At 34.8% G+C, this 24395-nt stretch overlaps 1 protein-coding gene across 5 annotated transcripts in view; it reads left to right on the top strand.

Moving 5' to 3' along the window:
- Window positions 1-24395, top strand: part of SCAF8 (SR-related CTD associated factor 8) — a 95186-nt gene that overhangs the window by 28419 nt on the left and 42372 nt on the right. For 4 of the 5 annotated variants that reach the window (XR_004080711.2, XM_031049765.2, XM_031049763.2 and 1 more), the window contains exons 4-16: window positions 2025-2186; window positions 5159-5315; window positions 6926-7056; window positions 9196-9372; window positions 13370-13449; window positions 13871-13988; window positions 16373-16504; window positions 16645-16757; window positions 17207-17400; window positions 19372-19472; window positions 21078-21191; window positions 21833-21989; window positions 23188-23318. Coding sequence is in view for 4 of the 5 variants with exons in the window: in XM_031049765.2 (XP_030905625.1) it covers window positions 2025-2186; window positions 5159-5315; window positions 6926-7056; window positions 9196-9372; window positions 13370-13449; window positions 13871-13988; window positions 16373-16504; window positions 16645-16757; window positions 17207-17400; window positions 19372-19472; window positions 21078-21191; window positions 21833-21989; window positions 23188-23318 (1767 nt within the window). In the remaining variant the exon portion in view is untranslated. The remainder of the gene's footprint in view (window positions 1-2024; window positions 2187-5158; window positions 5316-6925; window positions 7057-9195; window positions 9373-13369; window positions 13450-13870; window positions 13989-16372; window positions 16505-16644; window positions 16758-17206; window positions 17401-19371; window positions 19473-21077; window positions 21192-21832; window positions 21990-23187; window positions 23319-24395) is intronic. The other variant, XM_031049766.2, reaches the window with a different exon arrangement.

Genomic DNA, 24395 nt, shown 5'->3' with positions numbered 1-24395 from the left:
AGAAAGACAATACTTTGTCCTCATTTTGTATGTGTGACATACTTTGTTCTCAATGATTGTAGATAAAGTCTTAAGACTTTTTCTGTATGTATTCATTTAATGTTACAAAAGACTGTCAGGGTGGCCCATGTCAACAGAAAACTGCAAAAGAATTGACAGTGTTTTAGTGAGTGACAGTTGCTGTTGCTGTTTTGCCAGGTTTTCCCATAGTTTTTAAGGCTGAAGGGAAGATGACCATTCAGCCTTATCTTTTGTGTAGCAGGAGATGTAGCATTTCAGTTTGTGGTTCCTGCTAGTAATTTAAAACAAAAAAATAATTATATGATTAGACTGGAATTACTTTTCGAGAAGATGCAGGATTAATTTAAGGATTCTGAATAACAAAGAATTTTATTGCATTTTGTTTCCTTGCAATAGTTAATTATTCTTGGGTAAAACTGCATGTTACCTCCAGTTGGAAAAGCATGGATTCCAATTTGTGAGTTTTCCTTCCTTGTCTGCATTGTACCTGATTACCCAATTGGTCATTTTGGTACTGAATTTCTTCTCCTTCTGTAAATAGGAGTAAATTATGATCAAATTGCCTTTTTATTTTGACACACAAGCTAGAGAAGTTAGTCTGTTAATGTTGCAATATTGGATGCAATTTTTCTTCTGTTGTCCATTTTACCATGCAGTCTGGATTTCTCTGTGTCAGTAACCTGTCTTCCTCACTACCTTTCATTTCTTGGTGCCCAGTGTATGGTGCAGTGGCTTTTGGCAGTGGTTGGACAGTGTCAGCAGGGTTCAACTTCAGCCTGGTGTTTTTAACTGTCTCAGAACAGTTAATGAATTAATTATTTAGGTACTTTGAGGTTATTACTGAAGACAATTTACTATATCCTATTAGATTTTAATTTTGTAATTTCATAATGCACATTTATTGTTAAAAGGATGCTGCACACAACCTTAAAAATAAGGAATGCCATGCTTACACTGACCTGTGTTTAGATCCTAAATAAATGCTTTATCAAGGTTGCAAATGTTAGCATATCAGCACTTTCCAGAAAAGGAAGTTTGTACATAGGCTATAATAAAATTAATAGTCTGAACAGTTTGTCACTGTATTAGAGATTATGGGTTTAGTGTGTTGCATAATATGTTTATAGACTATGTGGACCAGAGAGGGAATGGGTGTACTTTCCCATGTTTCCCTAGTACCTTGTGTGGTGTCTACAACCAATATTCATGAAGTAAATCTATGTCATAGTATAACTATATAGTTATAGTCACCATTCTGGTAATGACTTCATTATGTCTTTGTGCCACTCTTTATTCTGTCTGAAAACTATTAGCGGTAGTTATGGTGCACGTACTTTGCAATTAAAATAAAAGTTTTAGCTTTACTTGTTAAGTAAAATTAACTAAGTAATTAGTATAATTAGCAGACATGCTTTATAAATACCATGCTGTTCATAAATTATACAAGTTTTCCAGACCAGTATCACTGAATATTCTCAAACAAACAGATGTCCACATAAATATGCTTTTTTTTTCTGCAAGGGGAAGATATGCCAAGCACTAATTAAATGTAAAATAAATGAATGTTAACTTCAATATTGACTTTGATCATAAGAAGAACTAAAATATTTTGAATTGTACTTACAGCTGATGTCGATGTACTATTAAGAATTTGGCCATGCTTTATTCTGTTTTCTTAAAATAGATTTATGCATTTAAAAAGTCTGTGGTTCATGGGCTAATTTTTAATAGCTAGATTCTAAAATGATATTTTTTTTAGTGGTAGGAAATAGATTTTAAACCATTTACGTATTTGCAGAATACATATAGATGTGATAACTTGAATATTAAGGCTGTCTGGTTTTGGGTGAGTTTAATCTTTCAGGAGAATTTATTAAATAGAGAACATTTTTTAGTACTTTGCCCTGTTTAAAAATTAAAGAGGGACTGATCATACTTATTCTGCCATCAGTGTTTTTTGTTATTTTTCACATATGTGTTTTTTAAATTATTGTTCTTTGTAGTGCAAACCAGAATACAAAGTACCTGGTCTGTATGTCATTGACTCCATTGTGAGACAGTCCCGGCATCAGTTTGGACAAGAAAAGGATGTATTTGCTCCAAGGTTCAGCAATAACATCATCAGCACTTTCCAGAACTTGTACCGTTGTCCTGGGGATGACAAGGTAAACCACTTACAGATTTTTCTAATTAAGACAATCTTTAGCATGGTATCTGTGCAGAAGAAAGATTTTGATCCTGCTTTCTGCTTGCTAGATTGGACCTAAATACAGACTTATATGTTTATATGTATTTCTTTGATTTTGCTTGTCTGAGTGTAGGGATGGGGGAAGACACTTGAAATTAGATAAATTAGACTTTTGGAAAGGTTTTCAAGAAGACCAGGTGGATTCAAGTGAATGTATTTTGATGGGGGGAAAATTAAGTGAGCATATGGTAGGACAGGGATTTATAGTGGGACTTCTACTGATTTCTTCCCCTCTTCAGTGAAAAAATGAGCGAGCATGTTTTTTATAGTGTCAAGGAATGGACATCTTTCTTGGCAGCGGTATCTTCAGTGCAAGATAGTCTGTTTTGGACTTAAGGAGCAATAGAAGAGAAGCAAAGTATCTTAAAAGTTATCTTTCTTTTAAGACTGAATCAACCAACAACTGAATAAGGCTGAACTTGAATAGTTTGACCCAGTAGTTCAGTTGTTCCCTTGGACCACAGTAATCAAGACCGCTACCAAATTATCTTTATAATAGATTGGCTGGAAATAAGCAGCATATTCAGGCAGTTTAACTTCCTTTGCATTTGTCACTAATCTTAAATGAGCTAGTTTCTTATTGAATTGAAAAATTACAATAAGATGGGAAATGCTATAAGCTTTGTCCTCGACATAAATTTGTGTAATAGAGTCATTAGGTGAAGTAGTGAGTGAGGGGGGACTCTGCAGGAAGAGGAAGACAAGTTATTCTTTGAATACTCACATGCATTCATACATCTGTAGTTTTCAACCAAATATCTGGAAACTCCAGGCGTGCATAGAAAAAGATTAAGTAATGCATGTTCAGCCAGTGCATGTCTCCTACAGTTCTTTTTAAGATTCCTGCCTTTTTAGAGGAGGTAGGACCTCTGTATGTCAGGATTTGCAAATTTTAAGTGGTTGGGAAAACTGCTATGAATGTCTTCTCTTCTGCAACTGAGTTCTGAGATACTGCTGAACAGATAAGTTAAATGACATTTTTCCAGTCTGGTTTTAGGTTATCTGCATGATCAGCATGTGCTGCTTCTATTCCATAGTGTTTTATATATAAATAGACAAGATAGTTAACATGTTTTTCTTCATATAGTTGTATTCCTTAAGCAGTATTAGTTTGTTTTGTGTAATCATTTGGTTTACTACTCTGGGAAATACACGAATACAGAAATAGCCTGACTTTATTGAAGAAGGAGATCTGGCACAAGGATGAGTGCAAATACACAGTATGTCTGGTTAAAAAAAGAAAAAAGTAAATTTATTGTGGGGTAAGAAATAGCACTACTTATGCTGTGATATTTCAATGCATGGCAACTGATATATCACATTAGACATGTTTAATGTGAAGGGGGGGGTAGTAAAGCAAAGTCAGTTTGTGGTTTGTAAAGCTCCTGTCAGGTTCATTTGTAGGATCTTTTTCACCTCAGTTAGGGAAAATGTATTTTACAGTCTGAAGTCTTGCTGCTGTGTTGTGTATTGATTTGGTATTATAGGAAAGTCTTTGGTATTATAGGAAAGTCTTTGCTGTGAAAATAGTTACCATATATTTAACCCAGCAAAAAGGTATGCTGTCAGAGATAAGAAGATATGTTCCTGTTTTCTAGTATTTTGATGTTTAACGTGATTAAAAGGTGTGACAGAGAAACACAAGTTATCCTTATATAAACAAATGTGGTTTTGTTTTGTTTTTAAATCAAGCAGAAATACAGTAGCATTTTATTTAAAATAACAAAACAAACCCCACTGATTCCTTTGTCTGGCTCAGCAATGGGAATTACAATGGGGAGATAGATAGAGAGGCACAGAAATAGTTTTATATTCCAGTTCTGAATAGAAGAAGGAACTCTAAACTACATCTTCCATGCAGTGAAAATTCATCATTTCTCTCTATTAAAGTTAGGGATCCTCTTGGAGTTCAGGGCTGACAGAGGGTTTTTTTTGTTCTAAACACTGTGGTTAAGTACCTTATGTTCATATTTAATCAAATTTAAATAATTAAATCATCTTTATGACAGCAGAAACAAGCTCTTGTAAAGAACTTTCTGCTCTTTGTAATGCAACAAACTTTTTGTTCCCTCATCTAAGCAAGGGTCTTTTACTATCATATGTATTTCTATTCAACTTTTCAGAATAAAGCAAAATCTTGCCTTTTGGTAGAAGTGAAGCTGAGAAAACATTTGGGAGCAGATCAAAACAGTGGCATAGAAATGCAAGCTGAACAATGAGTTACATGTAATGGAGTTGTATGAAACCTTAATTCTGATTTTTTTTTCTTACCCATTGTCCACATTTCTTAATGTTACAGTGTAATTTCAGTAGGTAGGAATTGTGTTCCAGTTTAAATTTTTAAATTCCTCAGTTTATCAAGAGAGTTTGCAAAATATTGATGACTTTCCTAATAAAAGTATGTAGCAGTCTTATTAGTATGTGCATATTTTTCAGTGGACATAAATAATTTTGGTTCATAGGTAGGTTAGAATTGCATTCCTATATGTTGACTATAAAGGTTGAGAAGACTAGTAATTCCTTGGTTTAATTATTAATAATTCTTTAAAATACTTAAAACAATTGTTCTTCCATACCATCTTCTAAAAGTAAAGGTGCAAAAGAGCTAAATGCATTTGTTTGGCTTTAATATATTTAACTTTCTGTTGAGAAAAGACTGTCACTATGTGCATAGTATATCTTTACTGTCGCCTAGGGTTAGCTTCAGGTTTATAGCTTGGACATCTTTGGTGTGATACAGTGTAACTGTTCTTAAGGCTTTTAGAGTTTGTAAACTTAAAGGTGTTTCAACCTAAACGGACTGACATTGCTAGTTAAGAATTTCATATTTGATAATAACAAGAAATATAAGCATGACTCAGATCTTCTGTTATACTTTCTTCCTTTTAGAGTAAAATTGTTAGAGTGCTAAATTTATGGCAAAAGAATAATGTGTTCAAGAGTGAAATTATTCAGCCTCTTTTGGATATGGCAGCAGGAATTCCTCCTCCAGTTGTGACCCCTGTCTTGCCCAGCACTACAGCTGCTATGAGCAACAATACACCAGGTAAACAAGGATGGGTTAAAACCATACTTAGAATCAAAACACTTGTATCAGCTTTGATGCATTGGCTGTTATCATGCTGAAAAATGTCACATGTTTCCCTTATACAAATCAAATAAATGCTAGAAAGAAACAGAGCCAGCATCTTGATCAGGGAAATGGCAAAACCAAGAGGCAGCCTGCTGTGTTTATTTCCAGCAGTATAAGTATATTCAGGTTGAGTAACAGTGCAATAAGACCTAGTTTTGCTCTCTAAAGTTAAAACAGTATATCATTGACAAGTTAAAAACCTCACACAGGGCTTAATACAGTCTTTGTTAGTGGTGCCCCAACTGAGAGAAATGAGAGTCCATCAGTAGCTTTTTGCTACCCATAGCATTGAGCTTGCTGGATAATGACAAGAGAGTGCTCCTTTAGCTTGTGCTGGCCAACAAACAGTGATTTCAAGGGAAAAAAACCCCACAATACAGATTGCAGCTGGTGACATACTTCTTTCTCCTTCAGATCTGAGATCTCTCTGCTGGAGAATCGTAGGCAAAAAATTGCTCATGGAGTATGTTCCTGTTTACCAAACATTAATGTTATTATACATGCGGACTTGGTAATTTTGTGCTCTAAGTGTCTTCCTTACTTAGATGGCAGGGAGCTGGCTTTTCAACTTTTTTTGCTTGTGGAGATTTTTTTTCATTCCAGGTTGGGAGTATTTTGCATATAGAAATGGGTTCTTGGCACATACAGACCTGCTTTTATCACCCACCTTTAGCTGACACTCTGCTGGAAAGCAGTGAGGTGGACAAATCCACCTTACTTTTCATTGGTGTTTGTAAATATGTGAAAATTCCAGCTCATGGGTTGGATTGACTGCATATCCTAGCTCAATATTTCTATTGTCATTAGTTTGATTAGTTGAAACTGCTGAAATCATGGGTCTACTCTAATGCTTTTTAAAATTCTGATGCAGATTGTCTTTAAGATAGCTAGTCTAGTAATTTGCACTTAGCACCCATTTTGGCATATTTCTGCCTCTGAGCTAAAAGCAGGACTATTTATGAGGATGGAGGATTCTTCTGGATTATGGCATGAAACTAGTTATCAGATTGCTGATTTAGTTTCAGTGTTCCAGTTGAGGAAAAAAAAAAAAGGCTAAAATAAGCAATCCTCATGAATCCAGCTGCTGCAGGTTGAAATTTCTAATAATATCCTTTAGGCTTCTCTTGGGCATAAAGTGCAAGTCCAGCAAGTTCTGGACTAACAGATGTTACTGATGAGATTACTAACAATTATAATTTGGTATATATTGTTCCCATTAAATGGTTTGGATTACCGTGTGAAATCTATTCATTTTGCATTTGTCAATGTTTTTGTTAGTAGTCCCCATAGGTCAGTAGTGGAAAGAGCTGTGAGGTACACTTAGAGTAATCCTGCTACCTGAGAAATGTTGATATAAGTCTGTTATTTTTGTGTGCTCTATGTGTGTGTCAGAAAAATGGTTTCAATTGATGTTAATACAGCTCTTTCTCAGTACTTAGTAATAGCAGTTTTTTTCTTTCTTCTAACACAATTTCTAGTTCTCTATGTTAAAATATTTTGGCATTCGATTTTCTGGTTTTTAGGAACACCTGTGACTCCAGTTACTCCAGCCAATGTAGTACAAAGTTTACCTGATCCTTGGGTATCTCAGATTGCTAATACAGATACCCTTGCTGCTGTTGCACAGATTTTACAGAGTCCTCAAGGCCAACAGGTAACTATTTTGTGGACAGTTACACTGTACAATGAGTGATACTTTGTGTCTTTACAGTACACTTAAGGAGTGGAATGCACTTAGTGAAATGTGGAGGAATAGCTTTTGATGAAGGAAAGGATGTTAAGTGAGACTGGGAAGCGTGGAAAGTTAGTAATGTAATTTTAAAGAAAAAATGATGAAGCAAAAGAAAACTATTATGCAGATGAGAAGTGTATGAAAGTTTTGAAAACTGCAAATCTCAAAGAAATTACGTTAGGTATTTTGTTCAAAATGGTAAAATATTGAAGAAAATGGATTTGGGGAGAGGGAAAAAATGGTCTTAAGTAGAAGCATGGAGACTAGCTGGATATACTGTAAATATGTACATGCAGATCTCTAGGATTTGTAGGTGAACTGCAACATTTGCTTTGATGCAAATTGCTCTCTGTCTCTTTTTTTCCTGTTCTTCATGCCACTCCACCTGCCCCCTTCCCAGCACCGAAGTCTTTGATTTCATCTTAAAATTGTGTTCTGTGTGAGAGTGCATGTAGATAAATTGGAAGTCTAGACATTGGAGAGGGCGGAGTAAAAAACATGTAACCAGCAAGAGTGTGAAAACAGCTAAAATGGATTTTCCCACTCTGGGGCTTCCATCTCTGCTTCTTCAGTTTGATTCCTTCCTACTCAGAGCAGTGGACAAGGTGGACCAGCTATATTTGCTCATCTTCTGTGGATCAGCCAAGAACAGAGAGGGTAGCTCTTCAGCTTTACATGTTGCAGTAAAGGTAGAAGAATAATGGAAACATTTTCAGAGGCTCAGGTGTAGGAGTCTGTATGATTGTTTTTAAAAAAAATTGAAGAGTTGTTTCACATTATCAGAAGGTCACTGTAAAACAATCCTGAAAAAGGATCATACATCTTTGATGCATTGTGGAAAAGATGGTCAGTGTAATCAGCTTGGGCAGAGTTTTTGGTGAGCCATAGTAAGAAGGGAGGGATTGAACCCAAAAGAGGTCAGTGGTGCACCCCACAAGAAGGTAGAATAGAATATGAATGTAAAAGTAATCAGGGTCTTTGAATCCAGAGGCTGAATATGTTCAGCCTTTTTTCCAAGACTACCCTAAAGGTAAAGCTCCAGGGTTTACTTCTTGGAAGGTTAAGACAGCTTCTGCTAATTCCATGGTATGTTAGGAAAGCTTTTTTCCAAAGGATTAGTATTCTTTACTTTTGTGTTAAAGTAATTCTGTTCAAAACAAACAAACCACTCCAATCACCACACTAACCCCCAAAGCTATTTTAAAATAATATTTGAAACACCCAACACTATTTTTAGATAGTATGTTTTAACATCTGTCATTTAATGTTACCCATACTTTGTTTTTACTGTAATATATTTTGGTGTTATCATACATCTATTGCCCTGGAGTGGCTGCTTCTGGTTTAACATTGCATCTAGGCAAATTTTATCCGAAGATAGTCCTACACAGAGCCCCTGGTCTGTGTCATTGAAAGATTTCAAATTATATTCCCAGTTCCTGGTCAATTTGCTCTTTGTCTTTTGTAAACAGAGCAGAGGAATTGCATTCAGCCAGCACAAACCTGAGTTTCAGCATGAGATTTTCATTGTGACTAATCTAGAGACACTAGTGCAAACTTCATATAGTCCTGTTGCATCAGCTTAAAGTGGAGCTTGCAACAGTGCATTTACTTTATCTACACAAATGCTACACAGCATACAGATTTTCCTAATATATGTGGGTTCTTAGGAAGCTGAAGTAGGCTAACAGATTTTTTTCAGGTCAGAAGGAATCAAACTGGAGAAACAGAAGAGAGGGAACCCTAGAAAGCAGGAAATCCTGAGTGGTGACTGGTCATCATGCAACCTGTCAGAGCAAGTTAGGAGAAAGAAGCATCTGCATGTCTTATCAGCTACAGAAAAACAAATTAGCCAGTAAGTGGGAATAAAATTTGCCATAAATGAAAACAAATTAAGATAAAATATTAGCCATAGGTTAGATGATACTGCATTCCTGAGGTCTGGCTTTTTTTTTTTCCCCGCCCTAAGTGGAAGGGAAAAATAATAGGTTTTTTTTTTTTTTGCTTTAAAAAAAACACCAACTTTTTTGCTTAATGCATTTGTTATATTTTCTCTTCTAGCTTCAGCAGTTGATACAGACACTGCAGATACAGCAGCAGAAACCTCAGCCTTCACTACTTCAAGCTCTGGATGCTGGTCTTGTTGTTCAGTTGCAGGCCCTCACAGCACAACTTACAGCTGCAGCTGCTGCTGCTAACACACTTAATCCACTAGAACAAAGTGTCTCTTTTAATAAGGTAGAAGTGAAATAAGTTTGAAGAAATATCTATTGTTCACATATATGTGAGTCTTTTGAATTTTACTGTTTGTCTTCAGAGATTTTAAAAATACGTTATATATTCTGAAGTGCTCTATCTTGAAAATCAAAGACAGTCTAGAGAGTGGTATAAATGAAAATACTAGTTTTATATGAGTTTAGGCATTTCATAGAATACTTCAAGTTGGAAGAGGATATGTAAGGGTCATCAGGGGTGAAGATGGATGTAATTTAGCAAAGTTAAGCTGTTGTTACATCTTTTTCTTAATCCTTTGTAACACAGCAGTGAGAATTGAGCACGTCTTGTACTTCCCTTTTCTGTGTTTATGATCTGTGCTGTTTTCCCAAATGAGTAAAATGTGATTAGACTTGTAATTTTCATATATTATAAATGCCAAGAAAACTTCTGATCTTAGCCACAAAGTGATTGTAAGTGAAGAAATAAATATATGACTCTAGTTAAAACTAGTCATGTGACACTTTTTAGAGGATGTCAGAATGTAAAAACCAAACCAACTCTGTAAGTAAAGAAACTTCATATGCATTGCAATGTATGTGCCTATCAAAAACAAATACAAAGCCCAACAACAAAATATAGGAATTTAAGAAGATTAATGTAGTTGAATGCCAGGTAGCAATAACCATGTTGGAAAATACAGTAGTAATGCTATACTATTTTTAGAATAAAAAAGGAAGAACTTCTATTCAAAGATTAAAAAATAAGTAAATAAATCTTGTCCCATTATCTTTGGAAGAAACAGTTTGTGTGTAGATAACATCTGTAGGATCGTCCTGGAGTGAATAAATAATAAAAATAAGGAAGTCAGAAGCAAAACTCCCTTTTTTCCCCCTAACCCAGATAAACTCTTTTTTAGGCAATTAGCTGCTCAGAACTTCACAAGTGCTGAGTTTAAAGTTGTAGGACAATTTATCTTTTATTTCTCAAATTTGTCCAGCTAAGCTTAAATCTGTGAAATAATAAAGACTTGTCATGACTAATGAAAGTAAAATGGTCTGTACTCATGCTATATCACAGCTGTAACCATCAACTCGAGTAGAGTAAAATCACAGGAAATGAATGCATTACTTAATAGGGACTGCCTCAGTATTTAGATACAAAAATTGATAATACGGCATTGTATTAGGGTTTATTCTGCTGACTTCAACTCCAGCAGTTACATGGATAGACACCTTCATAGGTATGGGTGTCCTGAATGTTGGACAACATAACTGGAGAAAACAGAAGGAATTGGCATTTTGCTGAGTTGTTTATATGTGTTGCATGAGTTCGGCTGGTGCTCTTCAGTTAGCTGATGCTAGTAATAGTGTGCAGGAGTCTTGTCATTATGTGATTTTGATTTTTGGGACTTAGAAGGTAAGTGTTGTAGAAGAAATTCTTCTGGCAGTGTGATAATTTACATACAAACTTCCAGTAGGCATACAGTGTTGATTTGTTCTTGTAAATTGTGGAAGATTTGTTTTCATAGTACGTGATCTGTACCTCAGTTCTGCATTATACAAGTAGTGTCAGATTATAACACATCTCAAATTCGTGTTCAGTGTTCTGTAGCATCTTTATGAATGAACTGATCTGTGTCTTGTTAGTCTATTGAGGCTTTTACTCAAAGATTACTTAGGCTGCTTTTTTTTTCTTTTTGCCTTTTTTTTTAATAGAACTTTGGTGTTACCATATCTATATTCTTCTTTTTCTGAGGTTTGAGGATATCTGAATCTAAGTCTAGGCATTATAGAAGAGTATATATTAATAAATATGTATTAATAATCAATCTTAATTTTGCAGTGAGGTTTGGGATAATAATTTTCCCTGCTTTTTTAATGGTTTTTATCAAGCACCAATATCATCTGGCATATGAAACCTACTTCTTATTATCTGAAGACCACAAGTCATAATGATATAATTGTTTATTAGACAATATCTCTTTTATTATATACTTAATTGTATATCTATATTTTACTAGACATGGCAGCCTTAATAAAAAAGTGTTAAAAAGGCAATATTTAATTTTATAGGAAGCACCTATAAGTGCAAGTGTTTTAGCTTGAATCAGGAGCATGCTTTTGAGATGAAACTTTTGATTGTTTGTGTGTATCCCACATTTCACATCGCAGAGCAATCTTGAATACATAAAGTAGATGCACTTAGATTAAGCTGAAGCAAAAGATAGGCTGCAACTGCTGATGAACACTCAGTTAACAGGGCCAGACTGGAGCTGCTTCAAAGTAACTAGTAACAAAATCCAAATAGCATGTCGAAATAAAATAAAAACTACAAACCAGCTTTCTTTAAGAGGAAAGTTTGGGAATGCTTTGTATCCTGCTGACAAATCCAGGTCTTTCTTAGTGGTCTTCCAGAATGCTCTGAAGTTCTAGAGTTTTTGTATGCATTTTAAAGAGCATGCAATAGTTTTGTATTTAACACAAAATGCATCAATTGCAGTTGATGGTACTGTTAGAGATACAAGTGTCAAAAAACAGGGTTTCAGAACAGTGCAGTGAACAGCAACACTAGACTGTTTGGGTACCAGGCATCCAGTTGCTTAATCTTTGGGGTTCTAGTCTTTATCAGAAAATAAGTTAACAATGGAGGAGGATCCAGCAGTGTGCCCTGGTAGCTAATACCATCCATGGCTGTGTGAACAGGAATATAGTCAAGTGATTGATGGAAATGATCATCCCATCTAGATACCCAATCTACTCTAGACATAGTCTAGACTTAGTCTAGAGTATCACATCTGGTTTTGCTGCTTTGCCCCTGTACAGGAAAGACATTGACAAACTGGATGTTTCTGCTGTGTTTTCTCAGAGATATATTCAGTCCTGCTTTCATATACAGATTATTTCATTGGGAAAATAGTTCTAAGAATTCTTGATCGTTCAGTCTCTTAGTTAGCTAATGCTTTGTTCTTCTTGCTGGACTCCAGTAATTGAGATTAGAGTATTCTGAGAAAGAAAATGGGCTACTGAATCATCATGGCTTGTTACTGAAGATGTTTTTGTGTTGGTATTTTGAGATGACTGCCCCATGTTCTCATCCTTTTGTTTTTAACTTCTAAGCCCAGGGTTTGAGAAGAAGTTATGGCTGATAGTAGTACAGCATTAAGTCTGCTTTTCAGAAAACTTCCAAAGTGTAAAGATGCTTGCATATGGTTTTGATAGCACTGCACTGTCAGTACATAGTTACTGAAAAAAATCCCATCTCAGTGGCAAATAATATTTTTGTATTTCTTCATGCTTCTCAGTCTTATCTTCAAGAAAGTAAAATGCTACTGAAATGCTCCTGGGCTATTTAAAAACTAATAAACCATACTTTTTTAGTTCAACAGAACCTACAGTATAGACATTTTTACAGATAAAACAGGTTTATCGAAGTTTTTCTTTTTCCCTGTCAGATACCTTTCTTTTTATCCCTCTAGAGGCTTATTCCTCTTTCATGATTACTTGCTTTGATATTTTTGCAGAGTATATGAGAAGTTGTTGTCAAGGAGCAGTATATTTGAAGGAATTCAGGTTGTCTAAGTGACACGTGTATGTGAAAATACAGTAATTCTTTGCGAAGTAATCAAGCTGTAAGTCTTCTTTTGATACGAGCAGATCAGTTGTCAAAGGATTGAATAATTGGCTTTTTCGTAGTAATTTCTTCTAATTAAAGGTGCCATTACATAAAATTGATCTTTATTAAAGCCTTTCTCCAAACTAGCTATTACTATGAAAAGAACATGTGGTTGTGCTTGTAACAGTAGCCAGAGCACAAGAAAGCCACGGACAAAATTTGGTATTTGATGCATTCAAGAATTTGATAGCAGTAGCAGTATGGCAGTTGGTTTTATTTAGGTTATTTGCCATCTTTCTTTATTTTTTTCAACTTGAGAAATAAGAGCATTTTACTTTCGAAAAGTAAATATACATAAAGGGACATATAAAGAGTACTTAATTATGCTTACTTTGCTTTCTCCTAGAAGCTGATGGACAGGTTTGACTTTGGGGAAGAGTCTGAACAAAATGAAGAGCCTAAAAAAGAAGCTCCCACTTCCCAATTGTAAGATCAAGCTATGTTTCTTATGGAAAATGCTAAAATCTGCCTGACACTAGTTGAACATTAGGATTAAATAGTAAGGAAAATGTTTCTTTTAGAGCATAAGTATACTATACCAGTAGGAAGAGAAAAGAGAGTTTCCTAAATTTATGAAACGTACACATTTAAAAACTATTTAATATAAGTCTCTGTACCAGAACTTTTGTTCATTTCATCTAGAAGTTAGCATGTTCTTTACTTTGTTAATTAAATTCTTAGCGTTAATGTGATGGTGATGGTACCAGAAGGTAGAAGGAGTTACATTGTCTTCATTATTTTACATTTTTAGTTAAACCGAAACTCAGTTGTGAAGCTCTGTTTACCGTTTAAACCAAGAGAAAAACTTTTTTTTGTATTTTTTTTAATTTAAATTATTTCATTTTAGGCCTTTAGTACCAGAATCTGTGAACAACTCCCTTTTTCACCAACTAGCTGAACAGCTACAGCAACAAAATTTAGAACACCTCAGACAACAGCTTCTGGAGCAACAGCAGCCTCAAAAGGTAAGAACTCCATCTTGTGGCCATTGTTAATTATGATGTTTTCCACTGATAAAATTCATACTCCAGGACAAGAAAAAAAATTGTCTTATTACTGACACTTCTCTTATAGTAAAAATCTTTGTCACTAGCTGATCATCCAACAAAAGCTGACAAGAGTAAGTGGAATAAGCAGGAGAAAGTACTTAAAGGAAAAAATGTAACCAAATGTTTGGGGTGTACATTTCGCTTGGGAAAGAGTAACTTTTAGCGGAGTTACAGACTGATTGTGCTTTAGGTGTTCAGCTCTTTATGTAGGGAAAGAAGGCTTTTTCCCTGCTGTCAGAAAGAAAGTAGTGAGCACTGGAATGATTATGTCCCTGATGTGAAGGGAGAGCAGTGTGCAAACTGCTGCTGCAGAACCATCAAGAGGACAGAACAGAGAATGAGGATAACTTCTGTTTCCTCTACCAAGCTTGAAGTCTTGACTAATAAATGTCTCATTCTGTTGAAGAATCTGGGCTAAAGAACAGAGTCATGAATTTCCTCAGAAATTATCAATTAAGAATTGATGCTGTAGAAAACTGAAGACTCCTTCTTAACTGTGTGAATTGTATCCTCTCTCTCCACTGAGTAAACTGGTTTATTTATTCTGAGGTGTGTCCTTGGTATTTAGCTGCTTTTTTCCCTTCCTGATCCCAATGCCTGATCCAAATAGAAAAAAAAAGACCCTGAAAGTTTATTCTGTCTCTCTTTATATCTGCTGACCAGATATATAGTGAGCTTTCTGTGAAGTTTTGGAACTGATTTCACAGTAAAACAGAAATCTCAGGAAGAAAATCTAAGGGAGCACAAACCGAACTAACATCTGTTGGGGGTTTTAGTTTAACCTGTGTGAAAATGCAGTTGCTCAGCTTTCAGTCAGGAACATAATTTGAGTTTTAATTTGGGACTAAGTTTAGTAAAATAGTAATTTAATTTTTACTAGATAGTATTTTTTTTATTCTACTGCTTTATTGTACTATGTTTTATTTTAATTTTTCATTTAAGCACAGTTACTGAGACAGATTGTCTAAGATAGCTACAGATTAAATGTCTTTTTGTATGTTGATGGATGTCTAGCAGTTTCTGGCTTTAAACGCTAAAATGTTGTAAAGCAGTATAACTTTGAAGAGTGCCTCTGTTTTAGGAGCTTTTAATGTGATGTACCTAAAAGTAGCTAGCTAGTTTGAAAATAAAAATGCTGAATACTTACCTTAGTGTAAAATAAACAGAATTTACAATTAAGTTGCAGTGCATTTATGGGTACAATGTGTGTATGACTCACCTCTTAATAGTTGATCTTTGATTACAAGTCCAGAATCTGTTTCCATTCAGATCAACTCAGTTTCTTGAGTTTCTTGTTTAGTTGGTACAAAGTTTATTTTCACCTTCAAAGCAGCCTAAAGATACAAACTTCTGCTGTAATGACAGCAGTGTGTTATCAGGAAAATTTTCCTTAATTTCATGTTTAAACATCAGTGAGAAAGATTAGGGGAAAAGAAGGAAAGATAAAGCACAACCCAAAATTATTACACATCTGATTAGAAGCAGAGAGGAGGAGAGGATAGAGGGACAGACAGAAGGAGCAACAAGAAATGTAGGAGTTGATATCGAGAAACAGATTGTTGAAGAATAATTAGATACAAAGAAAATGAGACAATGTTAGAAACAAATGCATTAACTGAATTATAGCAGAAGTTTTTATTTTTCTGCAGACTCTTATTACAAGCTATTAAAAAATATGAAGGTAAAGCAAACAATCCTTGGTGCTACATGTCATTCTTCTAAATTTCTACCATTCTTCTGGCAGATGGAATACCCAGCATTTGTTTAATTGAAGTGAAAATGTCCTGTGAGTCACTGAATAGTTTACCTGCAGTATTGTAGGATTAAAAGTCTAATATTGCCTTTCAAACTTGTTCTAATAGCATTTGTGCGTATTTTCATGGCATTATCTGCATTTTGAATATCTTTCATATCCTACAGATATTTATACCAAATCTGTGCTTTCAGGCCAATGTATAGGACCTTACAGCTTTTCCTGTAGCAAATCAACAACACATTTAGTATTTTACATTTTTAAATTTTGATGTTTTTTTAAGACTGTTTTGTTAGGTCTCCTGTAACTGACGTGTTGGCATGAATGACACAACATCTTCCTTTATCTTGTAGTAATTAGTTATCTGAAATCACATGTTGTAGGAACGTTTGTAGTTTTTAACTAAATTCGTATTGCAAATAAAAGAAATTTGCTAAATAGTTTTTCAGAGATACTTGAACAATTGTTTTGTTTAGTATTTCATTTTGACACAGTTAACATTTCGAATGATGAGGCTTTTAATGGTATATTATTATTTGTTATTTAGGCAAGCCCTGAGGAGAATCAAGAAGGAAATTTTGGTTCAGAGCACTCTGCATCACCATCACAAGGGAGTAGTCAGCAGCAGTTTTTAGAAGTGGAAACAAATGTAGATGATTCAATGGATATTCAACAACAGGTAAAAGTATTATAAATTTGATTACAGAATTTGGAAGAAGAATACATACTAAGATGATTTCAAAATGTATGCTTTCAATAGTCATATATACAGTGAGTATATTTATTAAATGTTATTGAACAATTGTTGTTTGATCTCAGGACATGGATATAGATGAAGGACAGGATGTTGCTGAAGAAGAGATTTTTGAACAAGAAGAAAAGAAATCAGCTGTTCGTTCAAGATCAAGAACTCGCTCAAGATCTCGTTCAAGGTTTCATAATTAACTTGTATTACATAAATGAAGGGTTTTTTGAATCAAAGTTGCAAGTTGTGTTTATCAGTCTTAATTCTATATTTTTGAAAATTGCAATGAGCAGTTTTTGGAAATGAAAAATATGTGTTCCTTAGTATTTGTATGTTAGATGCAGACTTTCTGTATGAGTTAGTTTTTCATATCTATGTTTTATTTTAATTTTTTTAAGACTTATTCAGGTGACAAAAATAACTTACACTAGCCAGCTGGACAGGTTTTCTATACCAGAGAAATACTGTTACGGAACACTTTCTAGTTCTCACACTAATGCCATTAAGCTTATTTCCTGAAGCAGTTTCACTGTACATGACAGAAATGTTTGTATCGTGCTTAAAGTTTATAGTTAGAAGACAACTAAATTTTTTTTTTTTTTTTAATTCAGCATACTGAAATTAAGTATTTTGTAGGTCACCAAGAAAACGAAGGTCAAGATCACGATCTGGTTCTCGTAAGCGTAAACACAGAAAACGTTCACGCTCAAGATCAAGAGAAAGGAAGAGAAAGTCATCTCGGTCATATTCCAGTGAGAGAAGAGCTAGGGAAAGGGAAAAAGAACGTCAGAAAAAGGGTTTGCCTCCTATACGATCAAAAACACTAAGTGGTAAGTAGCAGCTGCTTACTCTTTTAATCATGTAGTATTAAAGGGAACAAAGGCTTTTTGTTTTCCACTAAAAAAATAAATTCAGCTTGAGTAGTCTTAAAAAATATAGTAACCACTATATTTCACTTCTGATGTTTCATACAACTTAGGTACATCATTTCATCTTAGAGAAAAGCAAGTGTAGTGTTCTACTGATGATGTTAAGCATAGTGTTGCACCAAGGATTTTACTTCTGAACAGAAAGTAGCAAGGGTTGTCCCTAAGTTACAGTCTACTTTCTGTTTAATGCTATCTTCTGTGAGGCATTTGAAGGTGATCACACTTGGTCTGAAAGCTGGTATGCTGATATCACTGTATCATTTATCTGACAAGATAAGTTCAGAATGCATTACTAGAAACATTGTTCTGTTCTCTTCACATTAATGTTTTACATCATTCCAGGGTAGCTTTAAATTCAGACCTGTATTATAGTTTAGATGAGTGGTTTTGTGGTTTTTTTTCCTCTGGCTGTTCCCATGAAAAGAGACAAATCAGTTTTATAGTGTAGACTTCTCTCAGCAGCCCAAAAAGCAGGGGACTATAATCAGAATGGATGGGAGCTGGGAGTCAGGGATGTTAAGTGACCTGATGACAAGCAGCAACAATTGAGGTCCCGTGAAGTGACCTGGCTTGTGGAGATATTAAGAAGGCTGAAGTATGGAAATTGGTGGGGTGTGTGTGTGTGTGTGTGTAAATAAATAAATGAACAGGTAATTAATGTGACAAGTGTTCTGCTTCATAAAATTTGTTCATTGACAGCCACTGTTACCACTTGATGAGGTCTGAAGAATTATGTCATAGAGCTTAACACCCTGAGAAACAACAGGGCCATCTACAAGCATGGGTGGAACAAGTTTTGTACAAGAGAAATCTTAAGGCTAGTCTTTAGCAGTACTGCTGAGTACTGCTGTCTATTGAAAATGTTAGCTCATGGAGGAATGCACAACACTTGTTTCCAGTTGGGTGCAGCAGGATTGGTACAGGGAGGGTGTGTGATGTATCAAGATGATGATGAAGACAATATTTCCTTAGTTTAAGATAAGGTAGCCCAAGAGATCCAGGTTCTCTGGTTTTGTTCTGCCTTCAGTTCTTGACAGTCCTGGATGGATTACTCAGCTGAGTTACTCACCAGTTACCCGAGTAATTGGTGGTTAAGGAAAACCACCAATATTAGCCTAATCAGATAACTCTTTTAAGTGGAGTTAAGTGCTGTGAATGTTTCAAGGCTTTGGAGACAAAAGGATTGGAAATATATACGATATGGGAGAAGGAAGTTTTAGCTCATAGGTCCATGAATATTTATATTTGACAAGCAGGACAAGGGGTAGGCATTTGGGAGACAGATTACAGGCATCTGGGCTAGCAGTGGGATTGACAAGAGTCGAAAGCATCAAGGACATCTTCAGCTCAGTGGTGGGCCTCAGCCAAGTTTGTGTTTCTGGGATGTTCCCACAGGTAAAGTAAAAATACAATTTCTGTTTCTTTCATGTGAAAATGCAATGAGTAATACTGCAGTTAAGTTTCTTCCATAATACACTTCTAGCCAGTTAGAACTTAGTCTTACTTCTTTAGAACTGTCTTTATATCCTAGAGGCATGTTTTTTATGGAACATGGAATATTTTTTTTCCTAAGTGATTTCTATTGCAGTTTAATAATCTACAATTTTTTTTTATTTCTTTTAAAACAACGATTTTCTTTGAAAGAAAATGAAAGAAGAAGAGTGAACACTTGTACTGAATATTTTTTGGTGTCTTTTAACCCTTTAAAATTTTTGTTAATGTACTTAAACTCTGTATAGTAAACAACAGATTTACTGTTCTTTTTGATCAACGATTTCTGTGTAATTGTAAAGCCCTTTATATCCATGCTATAGAGTATTTTATAAGCTAACATTCTAATAGTTGGATTGACAGTAATGTGTCTCTTGACAGTTTGCAGTACCACTCTTTGGGTAGGTCAAGTAGACAAGAAGGCTACACAGCAAGATTTAACTAACTTATTTGAAGAATTTGGACAAATAGAATCAATTAATGTAAGTAAGCATGTTATCATGCATTTTCAGGAATTATGGACTTGTAACTTAAATATGTTTATGCCTCTGAATTCCTTTTAGCAGCTTAAGCTTGTATTTAGGAGTTTTTTTACGACTTTAGAAGCTGTGGCTATGATATTTGACTATTGGTTTCCATGTACTGCCTTTTGAAGCATGAAAGACAATATGCTTCCTGGTAAAATGGCTTTTCCCAAGGACTGACAGTTTACACAGGGAGTAAACCAGCATCTAAACAAGCAAAAAGTTATGTCTTTTTTTTGTGATATGGCACAGGTCAGGTATCATTTTTCCTTGGACTAATGGACTCAAGCTGATGTGTATCCACATTGTTCTTGGTTACGTTTCATACAGAGGCTTCCTAAAGTAGAATGAATGTAGATGAACATTTAGAAGGGAATAAATTGCACTGTAAACAAGTGTTTATTCTAAAATGTGACAGTTAAACAGATGCTTATAATTAGGAGATATATTTCTCATGATTCAGAGTAATTTAAGTGTTCAGATTCATATTTTAGTGTTGCCTATAATTCAGCTTCAGGAGAAAGTATTTTTCTCCTGGTGTAACACATCTGCATGAGAGACATTTGGATTTTTGTCTCTTGCTCCAGCAGTTTTAAAATTCTTATGCAATTTCATTCATGTCAGATATTTCTAGTATTTTTCCTATTATGTTAATATATTCAACTGTATAGTTAATAAGGAATAGGTTTGTGGCATTACAGAAGCTTTTAAAAAGCTTCACAAGTCCAAAACATCGCAGTAGCCTGACATTTAAGCATCATTTTGATTTTCAGGAACTACCAATTAAGAAATGTAAAAGGAAAGTAATGTAACAATCATGATATCCCAGTGCCTGTTAGATTTCAGAGGCAAACCATAATGTAAATAGTTCATCCTACATGTTCCACAAAGCTTTAAGTACTTGAGATAATGTTGTATATCTTAAACATATTTTCAAAAGAACCGTATTAAAGGCTGTAATTTTAAATATTTTTGTTCATTACATTACTCTGTGCTCCTAAGCAACATAAAAGCACACCTATATTTTTTACTAAAATAAGCAGTTGTCATACATGATTTGCAGACTTTCAGAGATTACATGCTGCATCATACTTTTCTTTCGTAAAAAAAACATTAAAACCAGCGGAAATAACACTTCAGGAAGGAGGACTCTAACTTTCAAACGTGCAAGATAGTTTTAATCACTAGTTTCTGCCTCTGTTGAAATTGTCATTCAGCTCACAATGGATTTGGAGCTTAAGAAGAGGTATCAACCTCTGATTTTCTGAAGTTGTCATAGTAGAACTCCCAGTTTTTGCCTACTCCACGTTATTCAGATCTTCCACATAATTTTTAGCACCCATTCTTCAGTTTGCTGCTGCTGCTTGACAGTGTTGTAACTGAAGTTCTCTGCCAATATCATTCTTTATTTTTGCTGCTCAAAATTGTTAATATTGCTGGTTAACCTAACAATTGTTTTCAATGTAAGCCTTCCTTTTTTAGTATTAGGATAAACTTAGTGTAGTTACATAATCTGAAGTACTGGTTCTCCTACTTTCTAAGACAGCTGCTTTTTTTCCATAGATGATTCCCCCAAGAGGGTGTGCTTATGTCTGTATGGTTCATAGACAAGATGCGTATCGTGCTCTTCAGAAACTTAGTTCTGGGTCCTATAAAATTGGATCTAAAATTATTAAGGTAAGCTGATTTTAATCTAAGAATGCTGTCCAATTCAGTTTTAATATGATGATTTGTCATGTAGTGGTGGTTCATTCAAATGTGCAATATGGAGAAGAAGAATGAAACAATAAAGTGTAAATTGTTTTCTTTCCTCTCTGTATAAAATGCAGCTTCTAACAGATGATTTGAAAGTAAAGTGAAATGATTACTTGATACATACATTGTATGTACATGCTAGTGATAAGAGTACAGGACTGTAAACAACCTAAGTCCTTTACCTGGTTTTGTGGATCACTTTATATTGCATTTGCTAGTATTCTTAGAGTTAAGTATATGATTAAATGTTGTGGCTTTTTTCTGTGTTCTTTGATGTGTTAGGATGAGTCCTTGAAATACTGTATTTTTAATTTCCCCAAATATATGTCAGAATTAATGTAGAACAAATTTGAGGTGTTAGATGTAATTAATCTTCCACATAACTTGCAAAGGCCAAAAAATCTTCCTACAGGTTCATTTAAAATTAAAACCTTATTAAAACTTTAGTAAATAGACACTGAAGGTTGATCTACAGTGACAAAAACATGAAGGAAATTATCTGAAATATTTTGTTCATGGGTTTTACGATTTAACCGGATTATTTGATTGGGTTTTATTTTCAGATTGCCTGGGCTTTGAATAAAGGTGTGAAAACAGAATATAAACAATTCTGGGATGTGGATCTGGGAGTTTCATATATTCCTTGGGAGAAAGTAAAATTGGATGATTTGGAGGGCTTTGCTGAAGGTGGCATGATTGACCAGGAAACAGTAAATACAGGTATGGACAGTACTAATGATTGTGATAGAAAATGTCTTTATTTTGGTAATTGCAAGTCCTCACAAAGTTTGTTGTTTAGGTATTACACACTCTTTTTCAATAAACATAAATTTTACTTGCTACATATAAATGGCACTAATTATGAAACGTAGATGGTGTTTGTAGGTTTGTACCTAGTTGATTGTCAAGACAATGAGGAATTAGTGACAAAAGCAAATTAATTTAGGCAAGTTAATAAAGGTTAGCATTTTTTAAAAGTTATGAATTTTCTGTGCACTCGTTTCCAAATTAATTTATGCAGAATTATGATCTGCTTGTGGTTGTGAAACGTTATATATTTAGGTATAAGGCTTAAGATTGAGTTGGAACACATCCAAATAGACATAGCTTAGCTGAACCTTGAGGTATTTCCTCCGTGAAATCAAAGAGACAGGAAAGCAAGTGATGATAGAAGTTGGTCTAAAACCCAGTTAATTGAGAGGCTTGTGAGGTTTGTAAAAGATTCACAAGTACCATGTTTTCTTGAAGCAGAACTAGCACCAAATGACTGGACTATACCGAAGTAAACAGTAGATCAGAACTGTTTATAACAGTGACAGTAATTTTTCAAGTCAAAATGCAGTCTTGCTTTGAGTAAAAATTGAATATAAATAACACAAAAATGAAAACATAGAACATTACTGAAATACATTTACAGTGTTGTACCTGACATACAAAACTTTCTGAGGAAGTTACAGAAAGAAGAAATGGGGGTTGAGGTGAGGTTTGTTCAACATGAGGATGCTCTGTCATTGAACAGTAGCCAGCTGATAACACAGATGTGTTGACAAAAGCAGTTTATAAAAAACTGGAGCATCTCCTATGTTAAAAATCATTAACAGAATGACTGGTGAAAAAACTTGGCAAGTTTTGAAAAATCAGTTTGTATGCAGGCAGAATTGAATGGTATCACAGGTGATTAAAAATATTTTACATTATTTAAAATATATAGTAATAAATAGTTGCACTTCCTTCTTTCCACAGCTTGGTGGTTATTTGCCATGTATCTATACAAATACCACATAGCATTTTCTTTAAAAGGAAGGGAACTTTTTAGTATTTAAATACAAATGACACAAAAAAAATTAAATGTAAAATATACTTTTTTTTTTGTTTCTTTGTTTTGGGTTTTTTGTTGTTGTTTTTTTTTTTCCCCCAGAATGGGAAACAGCCAGAAGCTCAGAAGCTGCTAAAGAAAATACTCAAACTACACAGAGTCCTGCAGTTGATAAGAATACAGTTATTACAACGCAAACAGAAGCTTACACGCAACCAGTCACTATGCTTCAGGTTTGTATTGGTCTGAGTATGCAGAAAATTCACAGAACTGAAGGGCAAACTTTTTATTCCACATATATAAACTTTAATGCCGACTTAAAGTACTTCAGTCAGATATGCCTAGGTCCTGTGTCCATGTGTGTTTATCCATGAAATATTTTAAGAGTAGAATCAGTTGCCGTGGTTCAGCAAACTCCCTAGTTTCATGCACAAAATATCCCAAACATGTACAATCTCAAATGAAGGTTTAAATGTTCAAGAAAGATCAATTGGGGAAAAAAACAAACCAAACCGCACAAAAATCCTCAAGAACAACAAAAAACCTCACAACAATAAAAACCCCCAAAACATCAAAAAAACAAACCAAAAACAACCTCCCCCCAGACAAGCCCCAAAGCAAATACTGGCACATCATTTTTCTAAGGACAAATTAAAATGAGCTTACAGAAAATATTTTCCTTAAAGCATCTTTCTGCAACCTAAACAATGTAATTTTTTTTTTCACTTGTGCTTGTTTCTTCTCTACCTATGTGCTTTTCCCCATGTCAGCTTTGACTATAAGTGTAATTATCTTTTTCAGTAATTTTGGACAGGATTTCATAAGGGCAGTCTCATCTATAAAAGATCCAATTATTCAGGTAGTGTGCTGTTGCACTCCTTAGGCGGTAATTCACGAGTCTTTGATTTTCTGCTGTATTTGTTTTGCTTCTCATAAACCAGGGAATTTTTATTAGCATCATTTGGTAACAAGTAATTGTGGAAGGCTGGAATAATACAGTGTTAATTTGCATGAGTTGCTATTAATGCTTGGACAACCTGCGGACTTTGCTGTCACTGTCCTAGCTCTGTAGGTCATGGCAATTAAACCTCAGGTGTAAAGGGTGGGGCCAGTTCTGTACAAGCTGTGCCTCACCTAAAAAATTGACTGCACAGGCTGGAAGGGCTTGCTCTCATTTGTCTGCATGGATAGGCAAGGGTCGAAATGGTAGGTGACAATGTGCATGGGAAGCTGCAGATCCAACCTTACATGCGGGCGGACCAGCACATGGGTAGCTTGAGATTGCTCAGGAGATGACAGTCCTGGTCGGA

The sequence above is a fragment of the Melopsittacus undulatus genome, chromosome 3 (genome assembly GCF_012275295.1).
Source record: "Melopsittacus undulatus isolate bMelUnd1 chromosome 3, bMelUnd1.mat.Z, whole genome shotgun sequence".
Classification (NCBI taxonomy): domain Eukaryota; kingdom Metazoa; phylum Chordata; class Aves; order Psittaciformes; family Psittaculidae; genus Melopsittacus; species Melopsittacus undulatus.
This window is presented reverse-complemented; position numbering and strand designations above follow the sequence as displayed.